The sequence below is a fragment of the Carassius carassius genome, chromosome 40 (genome assembly GCF_963082965.1).
Source record: "Carassius carassius chromosome 40, fCarCar2.1, whole genome shotgun sequence".
Lineage (NCBI taxonomy): Eukaryota > Metazoa > Chordata > Actinopteri > Cypriniformes > Cyprinidae > Carassius > Carassius carassius.
The window spans coordinates 6,353,351-6,372,253 of NC_081794.1; the positions used below are offsets into that span (position 1 = coordinate 6,353,351).

Consider the following 18,903-nt stretch of genomic DNA (forward strand, 5'->3'; position numbering starts at 1 on the left):
TAGTAGCCTGATTTTGCTAATCATTCAAGTTAATGATATTAAGTGCATCATGTACACACTTATTGAACATAAAAAAACAACATGTGGCAGTATGTCTGGATGCACACAGACCACAAAACTAACCACACACCCCAGCTGAAAATACACATGCCTACAAATGTCTCATGACATTACAAACATATTATTATATATTTTAAATATAATATTAAAATAGTTTTAATTTGCTGAAATTTTACTCACCCTGAAAGAAAAGCAATAAAATGGAAAAAGTACTCGTATTTTAGCTGGACCAAACAGCATAATAATGGATTGCTTCTTACAAACACAGCTTTTCACGTCACAAAACATTAATTGATGGACATTCTGAATTTAAGCACAAACTTATCAACATTCTGAATGGCCCAAGAGTGAGTACATTTCCATTTTGCGGTTAATTACTCCTTTAATAGTATTATATCAATAATAACAATATTTATGATATGTAGCACCTTAAAGCAGTTTAAATGTGCTATTCACTGTCGGGACTAATTAAAAGAGTGGCAAAGCATCCCTCAAACTGTATTTAGTCCTTAAATAACATGAGGTGTAGAGTTCACAGAACACTTAAGGTAAAACTTCAGACTATGCAGGCCTGTTTGTTCCTGCACATTTAACTATGTTTATCATCTGTAGTCTACCGCTGGGCAACAGGATGTAGACAATATCCCAAGATAAACATCAAAACAGCAGAAGGTGAACCACTGAAAAGTGCAAAAATGCAAAGTCATTAAAATAGCCTGTGACCCCGTGCAAGACAGCATTTGAATTTTTAATTGAAATCACTCACCAAAAGCTATGTCAATTGCTTGCTGACATGTTACTCAATAAACAGGCAAACACCAGCCAAGCAATTTCAAAATGCTGAAGATGATGTAAACATCCTGATGCCAAGAGTAGAAACACAGAGGGGTTTTTCAGCCTCCTAATGGAAGACAGACGTCTGGCCACAGGACTCCCGCCAAATTGCAGTGAAGGCAAACAACTGCACCACGGAATGGAAACTTTATTTCCACTCTTTTTCCTCTTGGCCTCTGTCTCTCTCGCTCTCTCTCTCTCTCTCTCTTTATTAAACAAAAGCTAGCCTAGTCATTTAACTAAATTCCCTCATTTGATCAGGGCCCATTATGTTAAACTCCAACATGACTGCTGTACAGGCTTGTCGTGTTATTTTCACTCACTTACACACCTGTAATTACAGTGGCTTTAGCTATTTGGTGATTTGAGGTGTTTGGAGTCAGTAACAATGACTCTATCAGCGAAAAATGTCTGGGTCCAATCCAAAACGGTCTTTAACATCTGAGGTTAATGTAGTCTATTATGAGCTCTGCACTTCACGATTGACAAGTCACAGCAATTGCATCTTACTGTTACTTGAGCAGTTGCTTCGTCTCGCACAGATACATGGGGTATATAATAAAGGGCCCAGGTGGCAGTAGACCAGGCTCTGTCTGGTATTAAGATGCCTTCTGTCACTGCATTTATCTCAGGCCCGGCCGGATTCACACAGATGGGATTTTCCAGCAAAGCACTGCAAATTAGTACAGCCCAAGAAACTCACATTCCATTATCACATTCCATGAGGACACGGCCAAAACCACAAGTGAACAACATTTATGCATTTCACCAGCATGACAGGAACAGTATCTGACTTTCCATTGTGTTTGGAGAATAAAATTATGTAGGGACAAACTTTTCACTATCAGCAGTAAGTGTGGTCCACTCACACATTTACAAACACACACTTAAAAGTTGTGACACACCAATCCTTTATCAAAAACGCATCAAAATCCATTTGTGTTGCTGGCTGCCTCACTTCGCCTGCGTCTGAGTCAAAAAGTTGCACTTGAACACACCACAAAGGCAGCCAACTTGCACATACGTTCTGCGTCTGCATGAGAGGAAATAACTGCCTATACCAGCAGGTTACAGTAGTCTATATTTATCGTTCAAAATCGGGACTCGACGTGCTAAAAAAAAAAAGCCACTGATGGCGTCAAAATATGCTGATGATGAAGAAAACATTGCAAAAAACAGCTGCATAATGGCAGCCTGACTTTGACCGATGGCCAACCTTAAGGTGCATTCACATTAGCGATATTTCTGTGAAATTCCGGTGAAGAGCACAGCTAAAAAAGAAAAAAATCTAACATATGAGCTTTCTGTTGGTCATTTAAGCGGGTCTGCACGACCAGCTTCAACAAGAAAATCTGTCCAGATTCCTATTATATTACTAGATATCACCCGTGTAATTTCACTGAACAACAAGTCTGACCAATCCTTTTCAGCAGGAAGAGATCATTTGGTTTACATTTAAAGTGAACAGAGCTGCATGTTTTATAGTGTCAGGTAGCTCTGAGAAACATTACTAGATAATAAATTGCCACTGAGATTACTATGCAACAGTCTTCATGTGAAACTGAAAATCAGAAAATATGGCACAGGAAATCAGAACAGAAACTACTCCTTGCAGATATCTAGTTTACTTTCTTCTAAATGCTTATCTAAAATGTAAATTCTCAAACCTCACAAATGTTTCAATTCCAGTGTTTAAGTTCCTCCTCAGAAGCTTTTAAATACGATTTTGTGTACTGGCAGACTGATATAAACCCATTCACAGCGCCTTCCAGCAGCTGCAGAGCAGTCAAGCAATATTATAGGAGCTTGTGATTTTCACAAGCACTTTCCAGTTTTGCACACACATGCATCAAACAGTCAGAGAGCCAACTGTGGGCGGCCCGTGGGTATGACGTCTGAGGCTGAGCCTAGTATATTAAAGTTGTGACAGTGACTGTGGAGGAGTTTAGTTCAGGTGAAAATTGCAGGTGGCAGTGTTCACATTATCCAACACAGAGGAATTAAACAGTATTTAAAAAGATCATTACCGGTTTAAATGGCACAGAACTTTTTTTTCAAATGTAAAGTGAGACTTTATCAGTTAGGGCTGTGATGGTTGCGCCACTGCAGTTGTCTATAGCCACCAGCAATAGTACATGTGACGTGACACACTCTATAACAAGCATAATACAAATTTTGTTTATGGTAGCCTAATTCACAAACTACCTCAAACACCATAGCCAGCATATATATATATATATATATATATATATATATATATATATATATATATTATGTATCATTTTGATACATAGATTACATATAAAACTGGCCATAGCTGGTCCATTATCACTGCGGTGGTAAAAATCGGACAGAGTCACAGCCCTATTATCAGTATGTGATTACAAACCACTGGTGATTACAAACTATGGCCACGTCTGGAGGAAGGACTTCAAAAAATGCTATATATACATTCAAGAAAAACAAAAGCCACACATGAAGAAGAGTAAGGGCCAGGACTGTCAAAAAAGAGGTGGGAAGTATGTGGGTGGAACAGGGGCCCCCTGGAAAGCCTGAGATACGGCCGGAGCAAGACTGCCGAGAACTCTTTCCTCTGTGTGTGAACTCAGAGATGTCTCCCCATAGCACCCTTAAATTACCGCCAAGTCCCACGCATCTACAGGAAACATCCCCAGACAGAAAAAAACATAAATTACCATGTCTTCCACTCCCTTTATATACAGCAGTAAATATGATGCAGAGTAGAGAAATAAAAACAACACCGACAGCAACACTACAAGTTGAGCATGGTCTCTTGCCATTTTCTCAAGGATGTGAATATTTAACAAGAGCACGGGACTTGCCACTGTGTGTGTTCTAGTGTAAGGCCGCAGCACAACAGGTCTTTTCAGCGTGTCGCCCACACTCGGATGAAACCGCACTCTGACATACTCAGAGCAGGCCCCCGCTTTCAGGCCCCCAGGGGAGCGGCCAGCAGAGGACTTGGTATTGCAAAAGCAAACAAAGTTCCAGATGAGGCACTCAGGCAGGATGACGACCCGGGTCTAAAGAAATTCCATCCCGCCGCTACACGCAACCCTAGAGATTAATTCACAACCACTCCAAAAAGGAAATAGATTTCGGCATAAAATCTCCCAACAAGGACCAAATAGGTTGTGCAGGGCTTCAGCAATACAAAGTGTTATTTAAAGGTGCGTTAGCATCACTGTTATTATAAGTACACATACCAAAATTGTTGCAAAAACACTGCAGTACCATCTATCGATGTGGATATAACTTTAATTATGCTTAAAGTAGTGAGTTTTACAGAGCAGCCTACACAATAATTAAGGGAACACAGACAAAACAGATGAATAGGGTAAAAAAAAAATTAACTAATAAATATTACCATACCAGTGTTTCCCACAAATTTACACTCTATATTATTATACGGCATATATATGCAAATTAATTCTCTGCCAGCAGGAGGCACTTGTAGAAGGGGAGAGATAGAGGTTTCCCCAGTAACGCCTGTACACAAAGCAGCGCTCCGCTCACAAACACTGCTTTATTAGGCATTACATGCAAGAGGAAATTAAAATGACAATCCAAAATTTTCTGAAGACAATCAGATCTCTTTCAGAAATACAGTGATATAAAGACACCCACACCGGGTTTTGATTTTGAAATGTGCAGTGCTTCAATGAAGTCAAAGCCTTTTGGAAAATCTATTTGTGGCGGGCCACTACAAATAAATCAATGTATGGGAAACACGGCATACTTTTGAGTAATGACAGTATTAACTTGCTTGTATAAAAACTTTACTGAAATGTTATGTTTAAATATGCAAAATATGCATTATGTAATTAAATATGTGCCAATTTGCATACATTTCCACAACCTTTAAAGATAGGTGTAACAAATAAATTACACTGAGGGGGCAAAATACAGCATATATTGTGTGTACACACCAAACAAATGACTCTTCTTAAAAACAATTTATGACTTCCATGTGTAGAACTTTTTACTACTGAATGTATATGAGCTGTTACTATACTGAATTCATCACCAAGACTAAATTATCTCATTCTTGAGGGCTTCCGGTTGAGATATATCACAATCCATGAGGATTTTGAGATTTGAGTTCAGCACCGTGCAGGAATGTTACATGCTTTTCCTGAAGCAAAATCCTTGGCGTAGTATGTAACAGATGAGTGTTTCACATAATAAAATGTAGAAACCCAGAAAACTTAGTAAAGGATAGGTGAACAATTCAATTATCTCTTTTGACTATGACAAAGTTCATTTGTATCTGAAAATAAAATGTGTTGCCTTCAATAGCAGCACGTCAGTCATTAACTTTGTCTCGGTTAAGTGAATTTATTCTGCATTAAAGGGACACAATTTATCACCTGTTTAGGACTAGACCTACACTGACAATAAATTACATAACAACTGACTATCAAAGACTGATGCTTTTTCTTTAGCACATAACTTGCCTGAGGGATTTTGTTTTGTCTAATATTTAAGAGCACAAATCCTGTTTCTTAAGGGCTCTATATTTCTCACTAAACGTTCCCATTTTTCTGTTCTTCAAAGTCTCTAGTAGCAGACAAACTGACAATAGAGCACAACACAAAACATGTCTTATTACACAAAGAACAATGGGGCCCATTTTTCATTCCATATTTTCACAGCATTCCTTTCTTTTCATTCATGCCTGACACAGAGTGCCCTACTGCCAACAACCACCTGCAGGAAAGAAAATTCCAGCAGTGGGTATGTGAACGCATCCAGACTGTTTTCCTGCATGCACACACATGCTCACGTACACACACACACACACATAGGCACATAGACCCTGTGCTTTTCTGCGGTTCTGCAGCATAGCTGGGATGAAGCAAGCTTGAGGAAAACAGTGATCACACTGTTCATTCCTAAATCCCTCTACAGGGCAGCCGTGTCTGCTCCCATCCCATTAAGCCAGTCTTTAGGGAGCTGCGCTCGCATCAAATTCACAACATCCTGCAAACTGACTCTCTGCTCACGCTGCCAGACTTCCAAATGGCACGTCATAAGAAAGTCTGTTTGATTATCTGCTTTCCTCTGCAAACAAGATCTGCATAGAGAATGTAAATGAATATTGGGTTATGAAACAGAGATGCAAGGAGCTGGGAGAAAGAAGGCAAATCCTTATCTCTGTGGTCTCTGCTTTATGACATTATGTGGCGGCACATCCACGACATGCACAGAGAAAATCCAAGAGAAAACAGAATAACTTGGAGATATGACTCATTTGGTGCAATCCAGATGGTGATATTCCTGTGGTTCATCATTTTATGTAATCTACCACGCAAATGACAAACGATCAGACTTGAAGACTCAAGAAGGTGAAGCACAAACAGCATCATTCTTTGTGCTAGTGGATCTTCTGCCTTTGTAATGATTCCAGATTAATTTGCGATCACGGGACAGGTTCATGGTTACCCCTGAAATATGTGAAATTTGCCACTGTGGTGAAACACTAGCACTTGCTGCAAAAGTGTCACGGCAAGCGTCAGCACCAGTTAACCATGAGCTAGGAACTTAATAAGAAATCCACATGTGAATTTCCTTAGCATTATTTCCCATTTGATGAAGCATTAATTTAGCCTAATTAGATTTAATACCAAGTTATTGTGTTGTAAGCATATTTGCCCAGTGGAAGTGGTCCTCATGCTAGGCTTAAGGGGCCAAATGCTTTGTGTATTTGAAAAGCTTCCTTTAATCACACTGTAGCCCATATCACCAGATTTAACCCAATTATTACAGCTTATTTTCACCCCCAAGATGGTTTTAATTCCTAATCACAAATAAAAAGGGGCATTTGCATGCAGAGATGAAGGGAAGGAAGAAAGTAATTAATTATATGGGTGTGTTCAAATTTTAGCACTACAGCATCCTAGATTTACAATTACTTTAAAAGCATGTGGAGAGCCGCAACATTAATTAATAAACTGAATATAGTTTTCAATATTTGAAAAAGTATGCAATATTCAAGATATAAACGAGTGCTACAATTGTTTTGAATGTTAGTGGTCCACAATTGCCATTTCAGAAGTAAATAATGGTTATTTTACATTTCTTATTAAAATAAAAATAAAGTTCAAAAAAACTTCTGGTTTATACCATCATCAAATACTTGTAACGAACAGCACTTTTGAACAAAGTAAATTATTTTAATAAAATAATAATAATAATTTATTTAAATTGTGTGGTCCTATGATTTAATATTAGAGTACAATTCATATTATTTCAAGAAAATTGTGTTAGTGTACTATTCAGAATATATAGAATTCACAATTTGTGCTCACTGCAGGATGGAGGACACATTTTATTAAACAGAGAATCTCCAGATATATTTCCTCCATTCATATGCTGCAAGACAAACCATTAGGATCTGGCATCATTTTAATCAAACATAGGATTTTGCTGAGAACATCAGAACTGTATTCTGGTCATCATCAGCCATGTTCATTACAGATCACCACCTCTGAACCCTGTGATGATTGATTAAATGACTGCCTCATGTAAATACATGGTTCAATTTTTTGTATCTTGTCAGAGATAAGCACCCTTTGGTCTACATAACAAGGAGAAAGCTGTCTAGATTGGGGATCACAATGAGTCATGGCAGGACCTCAAACATCTGCTAAAGGTCAGGTTTCCACTGTATGGAACCAATCAATGAAGCCCACAGAGCTTCCAAACAAAGAATAGTGTTTCACACTACAGAAGAACCTTGCCCTTCATTTAAAGGACACTGATTTTATACACTCAGTAATCCCCTCTAGGCAAGACAACCCACAATCCACTGGACACCAACAAAAAGACATATGTGAAACTTGACTTATATGTTGTCACGCTGAATGTCACTGATTATTCTCATTGCATCCATCTATTGCTTCTTCTGAAACTGGCATAATGAACTTTGTTGTTTTAAAGCAAGTAACACAAATGTGAAATGTTAACTTTTAAATATTTTTAGAAGCACCTAAATAATCATTGAAGTATACAATATTTTATTATAAATAGAAAAATCTAACTATAACAGCATTTTCACAGTAGACTGTGGGAAGTATGACATTTTTGTCTATTACTTTTCTATATGTGACCCTGGACCTTAAGTCGCTCTGGTATATTTTTAGCAGTAGCCAAAAAAAAACAGTGTATGGGTAAAAATTATTGATTTTTCTTTTATGCCAAAAATAATTAGGATATTAAGTAAAGATCATGTCCCATGAAGATATTTTGTAAATTTCCTACCATAAATATATTAAAACTTACAAAATACAAAAACCAGATGTAATTTACTGTGGGATATTCAGACACTACAAAGAACAATGCCGGGCTTAAAAATGTAAAAACTGGCACATGTTTGCATCAAAGGTTTCTCAAGAGCAGCAGACACAGTTCCACCACATGATGAATAGACCAGATTTCAGCATTGTTCCTGGACGATCCTTTGCTCGCTGTAATTGCACTCAAATTTCCCTGGAGATTTTCACTAAATCTAAAGAGCAGCAGCCACAAGCTGTGCCCTACATGCCAAAGGTATGTGTAGATGTATGTGTGTGTGTGTGTGTGTGTGTGTATGTGTGTGTGTGTGTGTGTGTTTATCTTAAAGGCTGTCGCAGCTCCAGGCGTGTACACACCTCCCACTGGGCCTCTTTTTAAAGGTGTGTCATGCTGCACAATGCCGCCTCCAGCTTGTGGGTGTTGCTTTTTAGCCCCAGGCACAACAAAACCAAATAAATGCGGGCTCTCAGCAATCTTGGCAAGCTCATGATGTTGAGACAAACCGAGACAAAACAACCACTTAAACTCAGATGTATATTTTCATCTTAAGCTGGATTTAGGTACAAAGCATGTGCCCATAAAGGTCTGAGTAAAAACTCTTTCCACCACATCAAGCTGCATTGCACAACTTTCTCTGTCTTCTGCTTTCCTGTGTCCAAGCAACACGTCCATATGCATCATTGGGCAATAACTAATGTGACTATTCAAAGAGAAAAGTTGAAATATTCCTCTCTAATATTGCTATCCGGAAGTGGGACAGTATTTCTCAAAGCAAATCACTCTGAATTGTCCGTGCCATGGTCACATTGCCAACAAGAATTCACTTGTTTGAAACAAATTTAATTAAGAGCACATTCCAGTAGGCTTGTCAAATTGCATGACTGCCACCTCAGATGGAAGTGCTAAAAAAGCGGTGCCCTTAGAGTAAAAGTCCATTTATTTGATTTGTGAAAGTATGTGCTGAAAACGAATATACACTAAAGTCTAAACGGCAGACATCTGGTTTCGCTTAAGAGCACATTCAACAAAAGCAGAGAAGGATCAGCACAAGGAGATAGGGCTGGAAGCCTGCGTTGGCTCAGCCGACCATTCCCGCCTACAGAAAGCCTTGTTTGTGTTTCATGTCTGACCGTTTGCTGCCTTAGCTCGAGCTAAAAAGACTCAGAAACCAACATTAACACTTCCAGAACGTCAGACATTACAGGAAATACCACATAAATTGAGCAAGAGAAATAAATTTCCCTGCTTTCTAATGTGAGTGTTATTTCAGAAATAGCGGAATAGGCTTTGTGTGTGTCACTGCTGAGCATAACAGGATATACGACACTACTTACTCATTGCATCACCCCAGAGCTATTCAGACCTCCATCGCTAATGTGTCCGTTCACACAGAGAGAGGTCAGTCAGCACGGCTCCAATAAATGCACTAACATACTTTGATGTGTGACTGTACTGATATCCTAAATGATTTCACCTGTATATGTTTACATCAATTAAATGCATAAGTATGCTCTCAACTGTTCTGAAGTGCAGCCATTTCACAGCAAGAGACAGGCGCTGTTCCAAAACCTAGTGAGCTGCCTTTCTGTCTGCTTCCTACATGGACAGCATCCTAACTGAAGTGGAACCGCACTGCTGGGCCTCTGTTTCTATGGGATACAGACATCACTTCATCTCTATGTTAAAAAATAAAAACACAACTGCGGGACTAAATTGTGTGTAGTGACAAACTTCACAATCAAGGAAGTCATCAGAATCAGAATCAGAGTGAGCTTTATTGCCAGGTATGTTTACACATACGAGGTATTTGTTTTAGTGATAGAAGCTCCGCAGTACAACAGAATGACAGCAACAGAACATAAAACACATAATAAAGAATAAAAAATACAAAAAAATACAAATAAGTAGATAAGGAATTACAATATACAAATTGAAAATTGTAGGCAGGTATATTAAAAAATGCAGTTATGTATGTACAGGTATATTATGTGCAAAATTGAAGTGTATACTAAGTATGTGTGTTAGATAAATAAGTGTATGTGTATATAAATATAAAGTGTAGTGTGTTCCACAGTTATTATCAATTGTTCATTAGATGGATTGCCTCAGGGAAGAAACTGTTCCTGTGTCTGGTTGTTCTGGTGCTCAGTGCTCTGTAGCACCGACTAGCGTCACAAGACTGTACGAATTTTTATAACTAGTCCAGGTGAAACAATAGAACATACTGAAGCAAAAACAGAATACAACTGAAAAAAGAAATCAATTGACCATTCACAAAGACCTGGCCTCCTTAGTTACTGTTGCTATGCCCGACAAACAATGAAGCGCTCGCACTACCCTGTTCTCACGCTGTAAAAAAAAACATTGCAGAGCATAGAGGAAACTGACAACACACTGATAGACAAGACAGAGTAGGTTACTTCTGAAACAAGGTCTCCGGACTCTCAGATTTCAAATTTTGTCAAAACAATAAAAGTTTAAGTGTAAGTTTCGCCAATTTACAGTGTCGCAATGACTGTCTTTTTGCAGTAAAGGACCTGTCATAGTTTAATGAGTGGGAAGATGACATGAAGAGATGCAAGGTAAGCTGCACTGAAACAGATAAGCGCACATGTGCATATTCAGCTCCCGATCAGGGCAAAGTTCACAGGATTTTGTCCACAGAATGATAAGAACACACATTTTAACATATAATTTTTTTATTTGACCCTCAGTATTTTAACTTAAGCTATGCAAGCCATGCATACAGTGCCGGACATGATAGGTTTTATGGAACGCAAAACAAGTACTTTAAAAGAATTCCTTAGCTCATCACCTTACTGTGGCAGCACAGCAACCGCACAGCTAAACCCTCCACACATCTTCATATTTAGTTATATTGAAAAAGTTTCAATAAAGTCAATCTTTTTTTACCCCGTTTTAACATGGATTTCTATGGAGACTGGCCGTAGATGTCGGGCCACATGACGGATAAAATTGGAGGCACGTAATATCCACGTTCTGGTTGGTCAGATCGCCTGTCAATCAAGCTCTTTCCGAATGGTTAATTCAATGAAATTGTGTTGACGTTGAGTAAACATCATCATGTAATTGTTCTCTCAACAAAAGAGCTCAGTAACATTTGAATGGAGGGTAGCTTTTTCCAGAGAGGTCTGGCTGGTACAGGACAGAGGTCAGTCCAGGTTAAACAGGCTGATTCTGGGAAGAGCACGTGCGTCACATTCTCCAGGCGAAAAGAAGTGTGAAATTATGACCTTCATTAGAGAACTATTTTTGAATAAAAAAAAATGTGAAAATGTAAAGGTTTAACATTTAAACCTATTAGTGTACATCCCAAACACACAGAAAGTTATCAAAATCCACGCTTGGTTTGGAATATATTGGGTACGAATGCAATTGCATGTAACACAGTACAGTATGCACACTGTGCGTATTCTGCATAATTTTTTTAATGCACTAACGTGCAATGCTAACCACATAATGTATCCCACAACGCAATCAACATTGCCCTAATGATTAGACTACAGGTAAAGTATGTAACTTCTGGATGTAATTTTACCAAACTAAGGTCCTAATATATCAGTTTTATTATTTCACCAGCTTTTTTCCATTTTTATGACTGGATTCCACAATTTTGTTCATGTTTTCCAAATTATAGGGTCCTACCAAACACAGCTGCAGAAAACAAATAGCTTTCCTAAATATGAACAAACAGAAACAGACAGTATTCTGCAAGTGGTATGCTAGTATTTCATTTAAATATTTATAATATATAGCCATAAACTGTACACTACAAGGTTCAGTCTTCAAAATCCAGCATTCAATGAAAGTCTGTTACTATTCACATCAAGACTGACAAGGAATGCACAGCTGAGAGGGCATATATATAAGAGTACAAAAGTTCAATGTTTTTCCATCTCATTGCATTATGCGGCGTCCTTCAACACTCCTGGCAAACTACTGTCGCAATCCGCCCTCGAAAGGGAACACGCTAGAATGCTCTGCATTCAGGTTAATGCTCCAATCCACCTTTAATGTTTAAACTCCAGGCCTTGTCAGCCATAAACCTCACCCACCGATAAGTGTCATATCTCTCGTTTTGAACCACTATTTTAAAAGATTACAAGACAGGTTCTTTCTATTATGTAAGTCTAATCCACCGACAATTAAGATAGGAAATGTGTCATTGCCTGGGATCAGACAGAACTGTTGTCATTCCCAAAGGAAAGGTGCACAAAAGAAGATTGCTCAATAAATCTTTTTAGAGAAGATATGAAAACGGAGGCTCACTGTCAAAGGAAAACAGTGTAGGGTTATAGTGTCAGTCAGACTGAACAAAGAGCAATCTCTCTGTAGGTTAACTCTGGTTCAGGGAAACGGCTGAACATAGCAGCCTTTATGCTGTGCTGCAGTGGGGGAGGGCGATGTACGACCACCGGTCTCATGTTACAAGCTGTTTTCTTAAGCCACAAATCACATGGCCACTTCCAGCTCTTTACAGCCAGTTGTTGCCAATGTGACTGAGGGCTGTAAATGAAAGCTGCATTGGTATTTCTTGCAACCAGAGTTTTTTCCTTCATCATCCCTGGTATCTTAGTAAATAACAGTGGTGCGGTGTCATGGGGAAAAAGACGCTGAAGAATTTTACATCTAAACGATATGTGATTTTGAGCTATTGAAAATGCTTGTTTTACTGTATACTAAATATATACTTCACATATAAGGTTGTAGAAAAGCATAAAAATTATTTTAAAAATATTCTATTTCAGACTTGGACTATTAATTAAGCAAAACAATACAACTTTTTTTTAAATGACTACATTTCCATGTTACCATATTTTATTTTTATTTCCATGCAATGTACAGAAGCCCGACCAGACTATGAGCTTAATTCCTATTTTAAAAAGGCAATGAAAGAAAAGTATTTCCAGCTTGAACTTTCAGCTGCAGGGCAGCTATTTAGCGCGGAAAGTTCTGCCTGCTGATTAGCAGCGGTACAGTTGGTGACCTCAGGACACAGCCCTGAAAACAAACGGCTGGCATACTGTACACACTTTCTCTATACATACAATGACAGAAGCCGCTCCATTCATCTCCACCGCATGAGAACTGTCTTGTTGATCAAAGACCAAGCTAGATTTGGTTTCAAATACATAAGAAAATAAAAAAAGATCTACATTTGAAATATTTTTCTGCTTAACACCTTTAATTTAAAATATTTAAATTGCTTACATTTTACAATTTAGTGTTATAATATTATTATTAATTATATTGAACAATATTTTTTAATTTAGGATTTATATATTAGTTGGAAGGTCTTTGAGACCCATGAAAATGCAACATTTGAAATTGCTTATTCAATAAAATTTTAAAAATATATGAACGTAGAATATATATGAACAACGGGCACATAATAAATTGTAATGATAAAAACAGAAATGATATGTTTTAAATATCTTTAAATTAAAAAGTAATTCAAATGCAAGTATTAGAAATAAACCTAAAGTCCTTTAACAACGACAAACACTTCCTACATTTTTATGGGGGGGGTTTATGTGTATGTTACTACGTTTTACCACTGATGGAATAAAAACTTTAAATTATCTATAAGCATTATGGAGGGCTTGGAAAGTTATTTACTAACATTTTGCATTCATGAATGAAAATAGGTCAGAATTGTTTTATGGCCCTGACCATTTACACAGATGTGTTACATTTGGTCCATCTGTTTGCAAAATACTAGATTGCAAAATGTGCTATCATGACTGAAAACAAACACTGCAGCAAACAAGCTTCGGCTGACAGGGATAAATACTATAAATCAGTATTTCAAATATTTCACTGAGAAATTTTGGACCAAAACATTTAAACATTATCTCGTCACAGTTTTTTTTTTTTTCCTTCGGAGTGCAAATGGGACAACTGATATTACAATCCACCAACATTGATTGGGATCAAAATAGCGCTCTACTACACGATTCCATTGCCCGACTGACTTCCAAGCCTGTTTCCATGTACCAAGCAGGGCCGGATCTACCTATAGGCAGAGCAGGCAATTGCCTAGGGCCCTCGGGCCATAACATTACCATAACACCCCATATACGCTAGCCCACCAGTCAAGATAGGCAGCAAAATACTAGCCTCATTGTTCATTGCATATAGTTGAATTGTCACTCACCTGCAGTTAAACAAATTAATCTTGCCTTTTCAAAGTGTTCCCGCCGAAATGAGCACATCCTCCAGATGCTGTGAAGCACAAGGCTAAATGTGCACGCAAAGAAGTACAGCTCCTAATGCAGGTGTGTGAGTTGTCATCATCTGTTTTGGCGTGATTGCGATGTATTCGAAATATTAACTTATTCTCTCAATCAGCGTAATTTCTGGACAGATAATTCACCAGTTTATTACGAGTTTAAAAGAGCCGCTGACACGCCTGCGACGCTTTGAGTTTGCGCGTACAGTGAATGATAACGCGTAGGGAGCTGAATAGCAAAATAGCTACAAAAAGTAAAAGCAAAGACGTTTGTATTCATAGTCAAAAAGCAAACACTAGAAAAAAAAATTATGTTTCAAAAAAGGACCTCAGATCTGTTTTTCTAAATTCTGCTGAAAATTACATTAGTGCTCTAACATAACACTTAATTTGTTTCAAAAAAAAAATAGAAAATAACTTTTTTTCTGCTTAGTAGCTATTGTTTCTTTCGCTTCCACCGGATTTGTGTATATAGTGCATATCATAATTTCATATTATTAATATGACAATATTTGCAGTAAATATTGATTAAATGGGAGGGGGAACTCCTGCCCATACCCAGCTAGGAAAGAAATAATAAAAGCACTGATGTTCACCTACTGAAGTGGCATTCAGAAACTGTGAATAAATTACCGAACAATTTACTGCAAAATAATAATAATAATAATACCACAGCTATAATAACATCCTCAACAAACAAAAAAAGAGATTACCTTAGATAAAGTTTGATATGTACATACAGTCCCTTATGCTAATCAAGCCTGCATTTATTTGATTAAAAATACAGGGGAACAAAACAGTAATATTCAGCAAGGATGTGTAAAATTTATCAAAAGTGATAGTGATGACTTATATTGTTATAAAAGATTTCTCCCTTTTTTCTCTTTTTTAATTTTTAAACAACATTTTAATCATCAAAAAATAGATACTAAGCAGCACAACTGTTTCTAACATTGATAATAATTCAGCATATTAGAATGATTTCTGAAGGTTCATGTGACTGAAGACTGGAGACTGAAGAATGGTGCTGAAAATTCAGCCTTGCATTGCAGAAATAGACTAGATTTTATAGTCAAATAGAAAACCATTATTTTAAATTGTAATAATATTAAACAATATTACTATTTATTCTGTATTTTTTATCAAATAAATGCAGGCTTGATGATAAGAGACTTTCTTTGAAAACCAATAAAATAGTTATGCGTCCAAAATTTTGACTGATACTGTATAAGAAAAAAATTAAAAAGAAATCTTATATAAATAAAAAGGTTAGGAATCATATTCATTTCATTAGGGGTGGGCGCCTCCAACATGAATTTTGCCTAGGGCCTCCAAATGTCTAGAACCTGACTTGCCAAGCGATAAAACCTAGAATAAACTGACATTTAACAGGCGTCAAAACACCAGAACCTAACTGAAATCTCCCGCTCGTGAAATGAATTTTTCGCAGCATGTCTGCCGTTGTCTTACCGTCAGTTCGGGATTGTCGTGGTCGCGGTGAGTGACGGCTCGGATGACTCCGGTTCGCCAGGACCAGCTCGCGATGTGCGCGGGCTCCAGCGGCTCCTCTCCGCTCACGCACAGGAACCGCTTCCCGACCACCATGGCGAAAAACCCTCGAAAACTTCAACCCTCGCACCCTACCGACCGCACATTTACACCGTCAAACTGCGTTCTGAACAAAAAGAAAGAAAGAACCGTGATTGTTTTCGCCTTTTTGCGTGTCGACCGCAACCCGGGGATTTAAATTTCTCTCAGCCTCCACCCACGAATGATCGCTCTCGCGCTCCACGAAACTGAACACTGGACCGGATCACTGCGAACGTAAAACCGGTATCCCTCCGCCGCACAACTCACAAGTCCATGCAAAACCGCAGCAGGGAGTTTTCTACGTCCGCCAGACTGATTAATTCTCAATGGGAGAGACGAGCTGCTTACACACTATACAGTACGCCAGTGTGAGGAAAATAGTGCTTAGTTGTTGTTGTTGTTGTATTTGGTTCATTAACAGGCAGCGCAGGAATGAAGAAAATAAAAAAGCATGATAAATAAATCAATAAATTCAGTTTTATATAACAAATATATCTAATGGCATTAATAAAATATCTATCTATCTATCTATCTATCTATCTATTTTTTGGATATTTTTTATATTTATGAGACAATCAATATAATCATAAACTATATACCTAATAATAATAATATGATTGAAATGATAATAATTCTATAAAATACAAAACAACCATACAAATTAAAATATTTTTATATTTTGTGTCCAATTGTGTTTCACGCTTTTGCAAGTATATAGCTACTCCAATAGCTGACCAATGGGCTGTTCGTTGATGAGCATAATAGGAGCGCTGTTATATGGGGAGCATATCCACTGGATACAATCAGTCTGTGTCACCTTTCGGTCAGAGCAGAAGATGGAGACAGATATCTTATTCCTCATAGAATCACAAATCATAGAGTGCCACTGAGATTGTTGGTCCTGCAGACACTCTGCTGCATCTTTGCCTGTCTAAAATGAACATCATTGCTTAGAACATCTTCTTGAACGTCAATGACTAGAAGCAGCAGTGGAGAGAACACCACAAAATCTACACAACAGTAATACACTTTTAATTTTCTACACATGCAGTGTGTATGTAATATGTAATTGCAATATGTATTGTGACTGTATTTGAATATATTATATAATAGGTCTTCACTGTAGCAGAGACATTATTATGTGAACATTAAACATATTACAGATGAAAGAAAGGATAAAGTTGAAAGAAACAATTACTGTCTGCTAAGTGCCATTATATTACCTCAATATATACTTAATACACAAAGAGAAAATGAGATGCTTAACACCTCAGATGTTTAATTACACGAAGCTGCAAGACACCGAATAGCTCTCTTATAGGAATATTCATGAGTTTCAACAAGATTGTCAAGAGAGACCACAATTCACAGATGTCATCTGTTGCCGGATGTCTTCTGCTACCCAAGATGGCTATGCTTGATGTACTGTTTCAATCAGTTAAAAAAAAGCATCACCACAATCCTTTCTCTGACAGAGAGAGATTGCTATCACATATTCACAGCAGATATATTTGTAGTAAGAATAGTGCATGTAGCCTTTTGCTTAATATGAAAAAGGGAAATACAAATAAGGGAAATTACAGTTTCTTACAACTGTAATTCAGGAATAATTTGCATTTTCCCACTATAAAAAAATAACATTTTGGTTAAACTTTCCATCATATATTTAGCAGCTGTGTATTATAACATAGATCCTTGTTCAAACAGCTTAGGTCCAAGGTTCAAATCTGTCACTTTGAACTCAGATCCATTTAGAATTACACTCTATTTAATTGGTATTTAAGATTAAGATTTTTTTAAAGATAGATAGATAGATAGATAGATAGATAGATAGATAGATAGATAGATAGATAGATAGATAGATAGATAGATAGATAGATAGATAGATAGATAGATAGATAGATAGATAGATATTTTATTCATGATATTATTCAAATTAGTTCGATGATACTGAATTTATTCATTTATAATTATCTTTTATTTTGATGTTCTTCATCCCTGCGCTGTTAATAAACCTCAACAGGCTTTCTAACATTGCTTGTCTATGTTTGTTTATATAACATATGATAAAAATAAATAATAGTAGCCTAATAACATTTGAGGAAAGAAGTCTTTAATTTACGTCCCTTAAAGCCCGTTAAAAGAAATTGCAAACGACCACAACATCCCCCCCCCCCCCAGTCTTTTTTTGTTGTTGTTGTTTGCAACAGAACGCAGCGCCGACAAGATCATCGATTAGGGGTTTTTATTCTCAACGTTTTTATGTCTGATTGGTCTATATCTTTTCAAGGTGACTCTCAACGAATCAGCATCGACTGCGTTGAGAGTGTAATGTTAGCGTCTTCGAGACAACGTCACTTGACAAACATTTGATCTAGCCAACCAATGTTCGAGTTTTATGTAAACAAATCAGATTAGCCAATCACGTAACAGGAAGAGCGGGCTCTTAAATCAAATTATTTCTGACGTCAACGTGAAAGCGCACCTTTTACAGAAACGGCATCGGTTTGGGCTAGAGCACGAAGAAGATGGGCACAGCAAGAGTGACGTTATTTTAACTCATATTAACTCCATAGTTAGTTTAATACCGGATGTTTGTACGTAATACTGAATAATGAGCGAGCGGAGGCTCTCAGGAGACCGTTAATGTTTGTCCTTGTCTGAAGTTGAACACTGAAGTTGAAGTAAGGTTAACGTTAGCTTAGCTAGCATCTCTCTCTGCTCGGCTCCATCCTGAAGAAAATATGGTGTCCTGGATTATATCAAGATCTGTCGTGTGAGTTTAAACCTCATTTTCCCCCATAAACATAGTTTATTTTTAAAGCTTGGGTTAAATTAGCTCTTTATTT

At 37.4% G+C, this 18,903-nt stretch overlaps 2 protein-coding genes across 5 annotated transcripts in view; one reads left to right on the plus strand and one right to left on the minus strand.

Annotated features, from left to right (window-relative positions):
* The window catches only part of jmjd1cb (jumonji domain containing 1Cb), a 127,988-nt gene extending 111,737 nt beyond the window's left edge, over positions 1 to 16,251 (minus strand). For all 3 annotated transcript variants that reach the window (XM_059531867.1, XM_059531866.1, XM_059531865.1), the window contains exon 1: positions 15,935 to 16,251. In XM_059531867.1, the coding sequence (XP_059387850.1) occupies positions 15,935 to 16,069 (135 nt within the window). In that variant the 5' untranslated portion in view covers positions 16,070 to 16,251. The remainder of the gene's footprint in view (positions 1 to 15,934) is intronic.
* A 2,268-nt stretch (positions 16,252 to 18,519) lies between these two features.
* The window catches only part of LOC132122030 (receptor expression-enhancing protein 3), a 32,852-nt gene continuing 32,468 nt past the window's right edge, over positions 18,520 to 18,903 (plus strand). The window contains exon 1 of one of the 2 annotated variants that reach the window (XM_059531870.1): positions 18,520 to 18,830. Coding sequence is in view for 1 of the 2 variants with exons in the window: in XM_059531869.1 (XP_059387852.1) it covers positions 18,799 to 18,830 (32 nt within the window). In the remaining variant the exon portion in view is untranslated. The remainder of the gene's footprint in view (positions 18,831 to 18,903) is intronic. The other variant, XM_059531869.1, reaches the window with a different exon arrangement.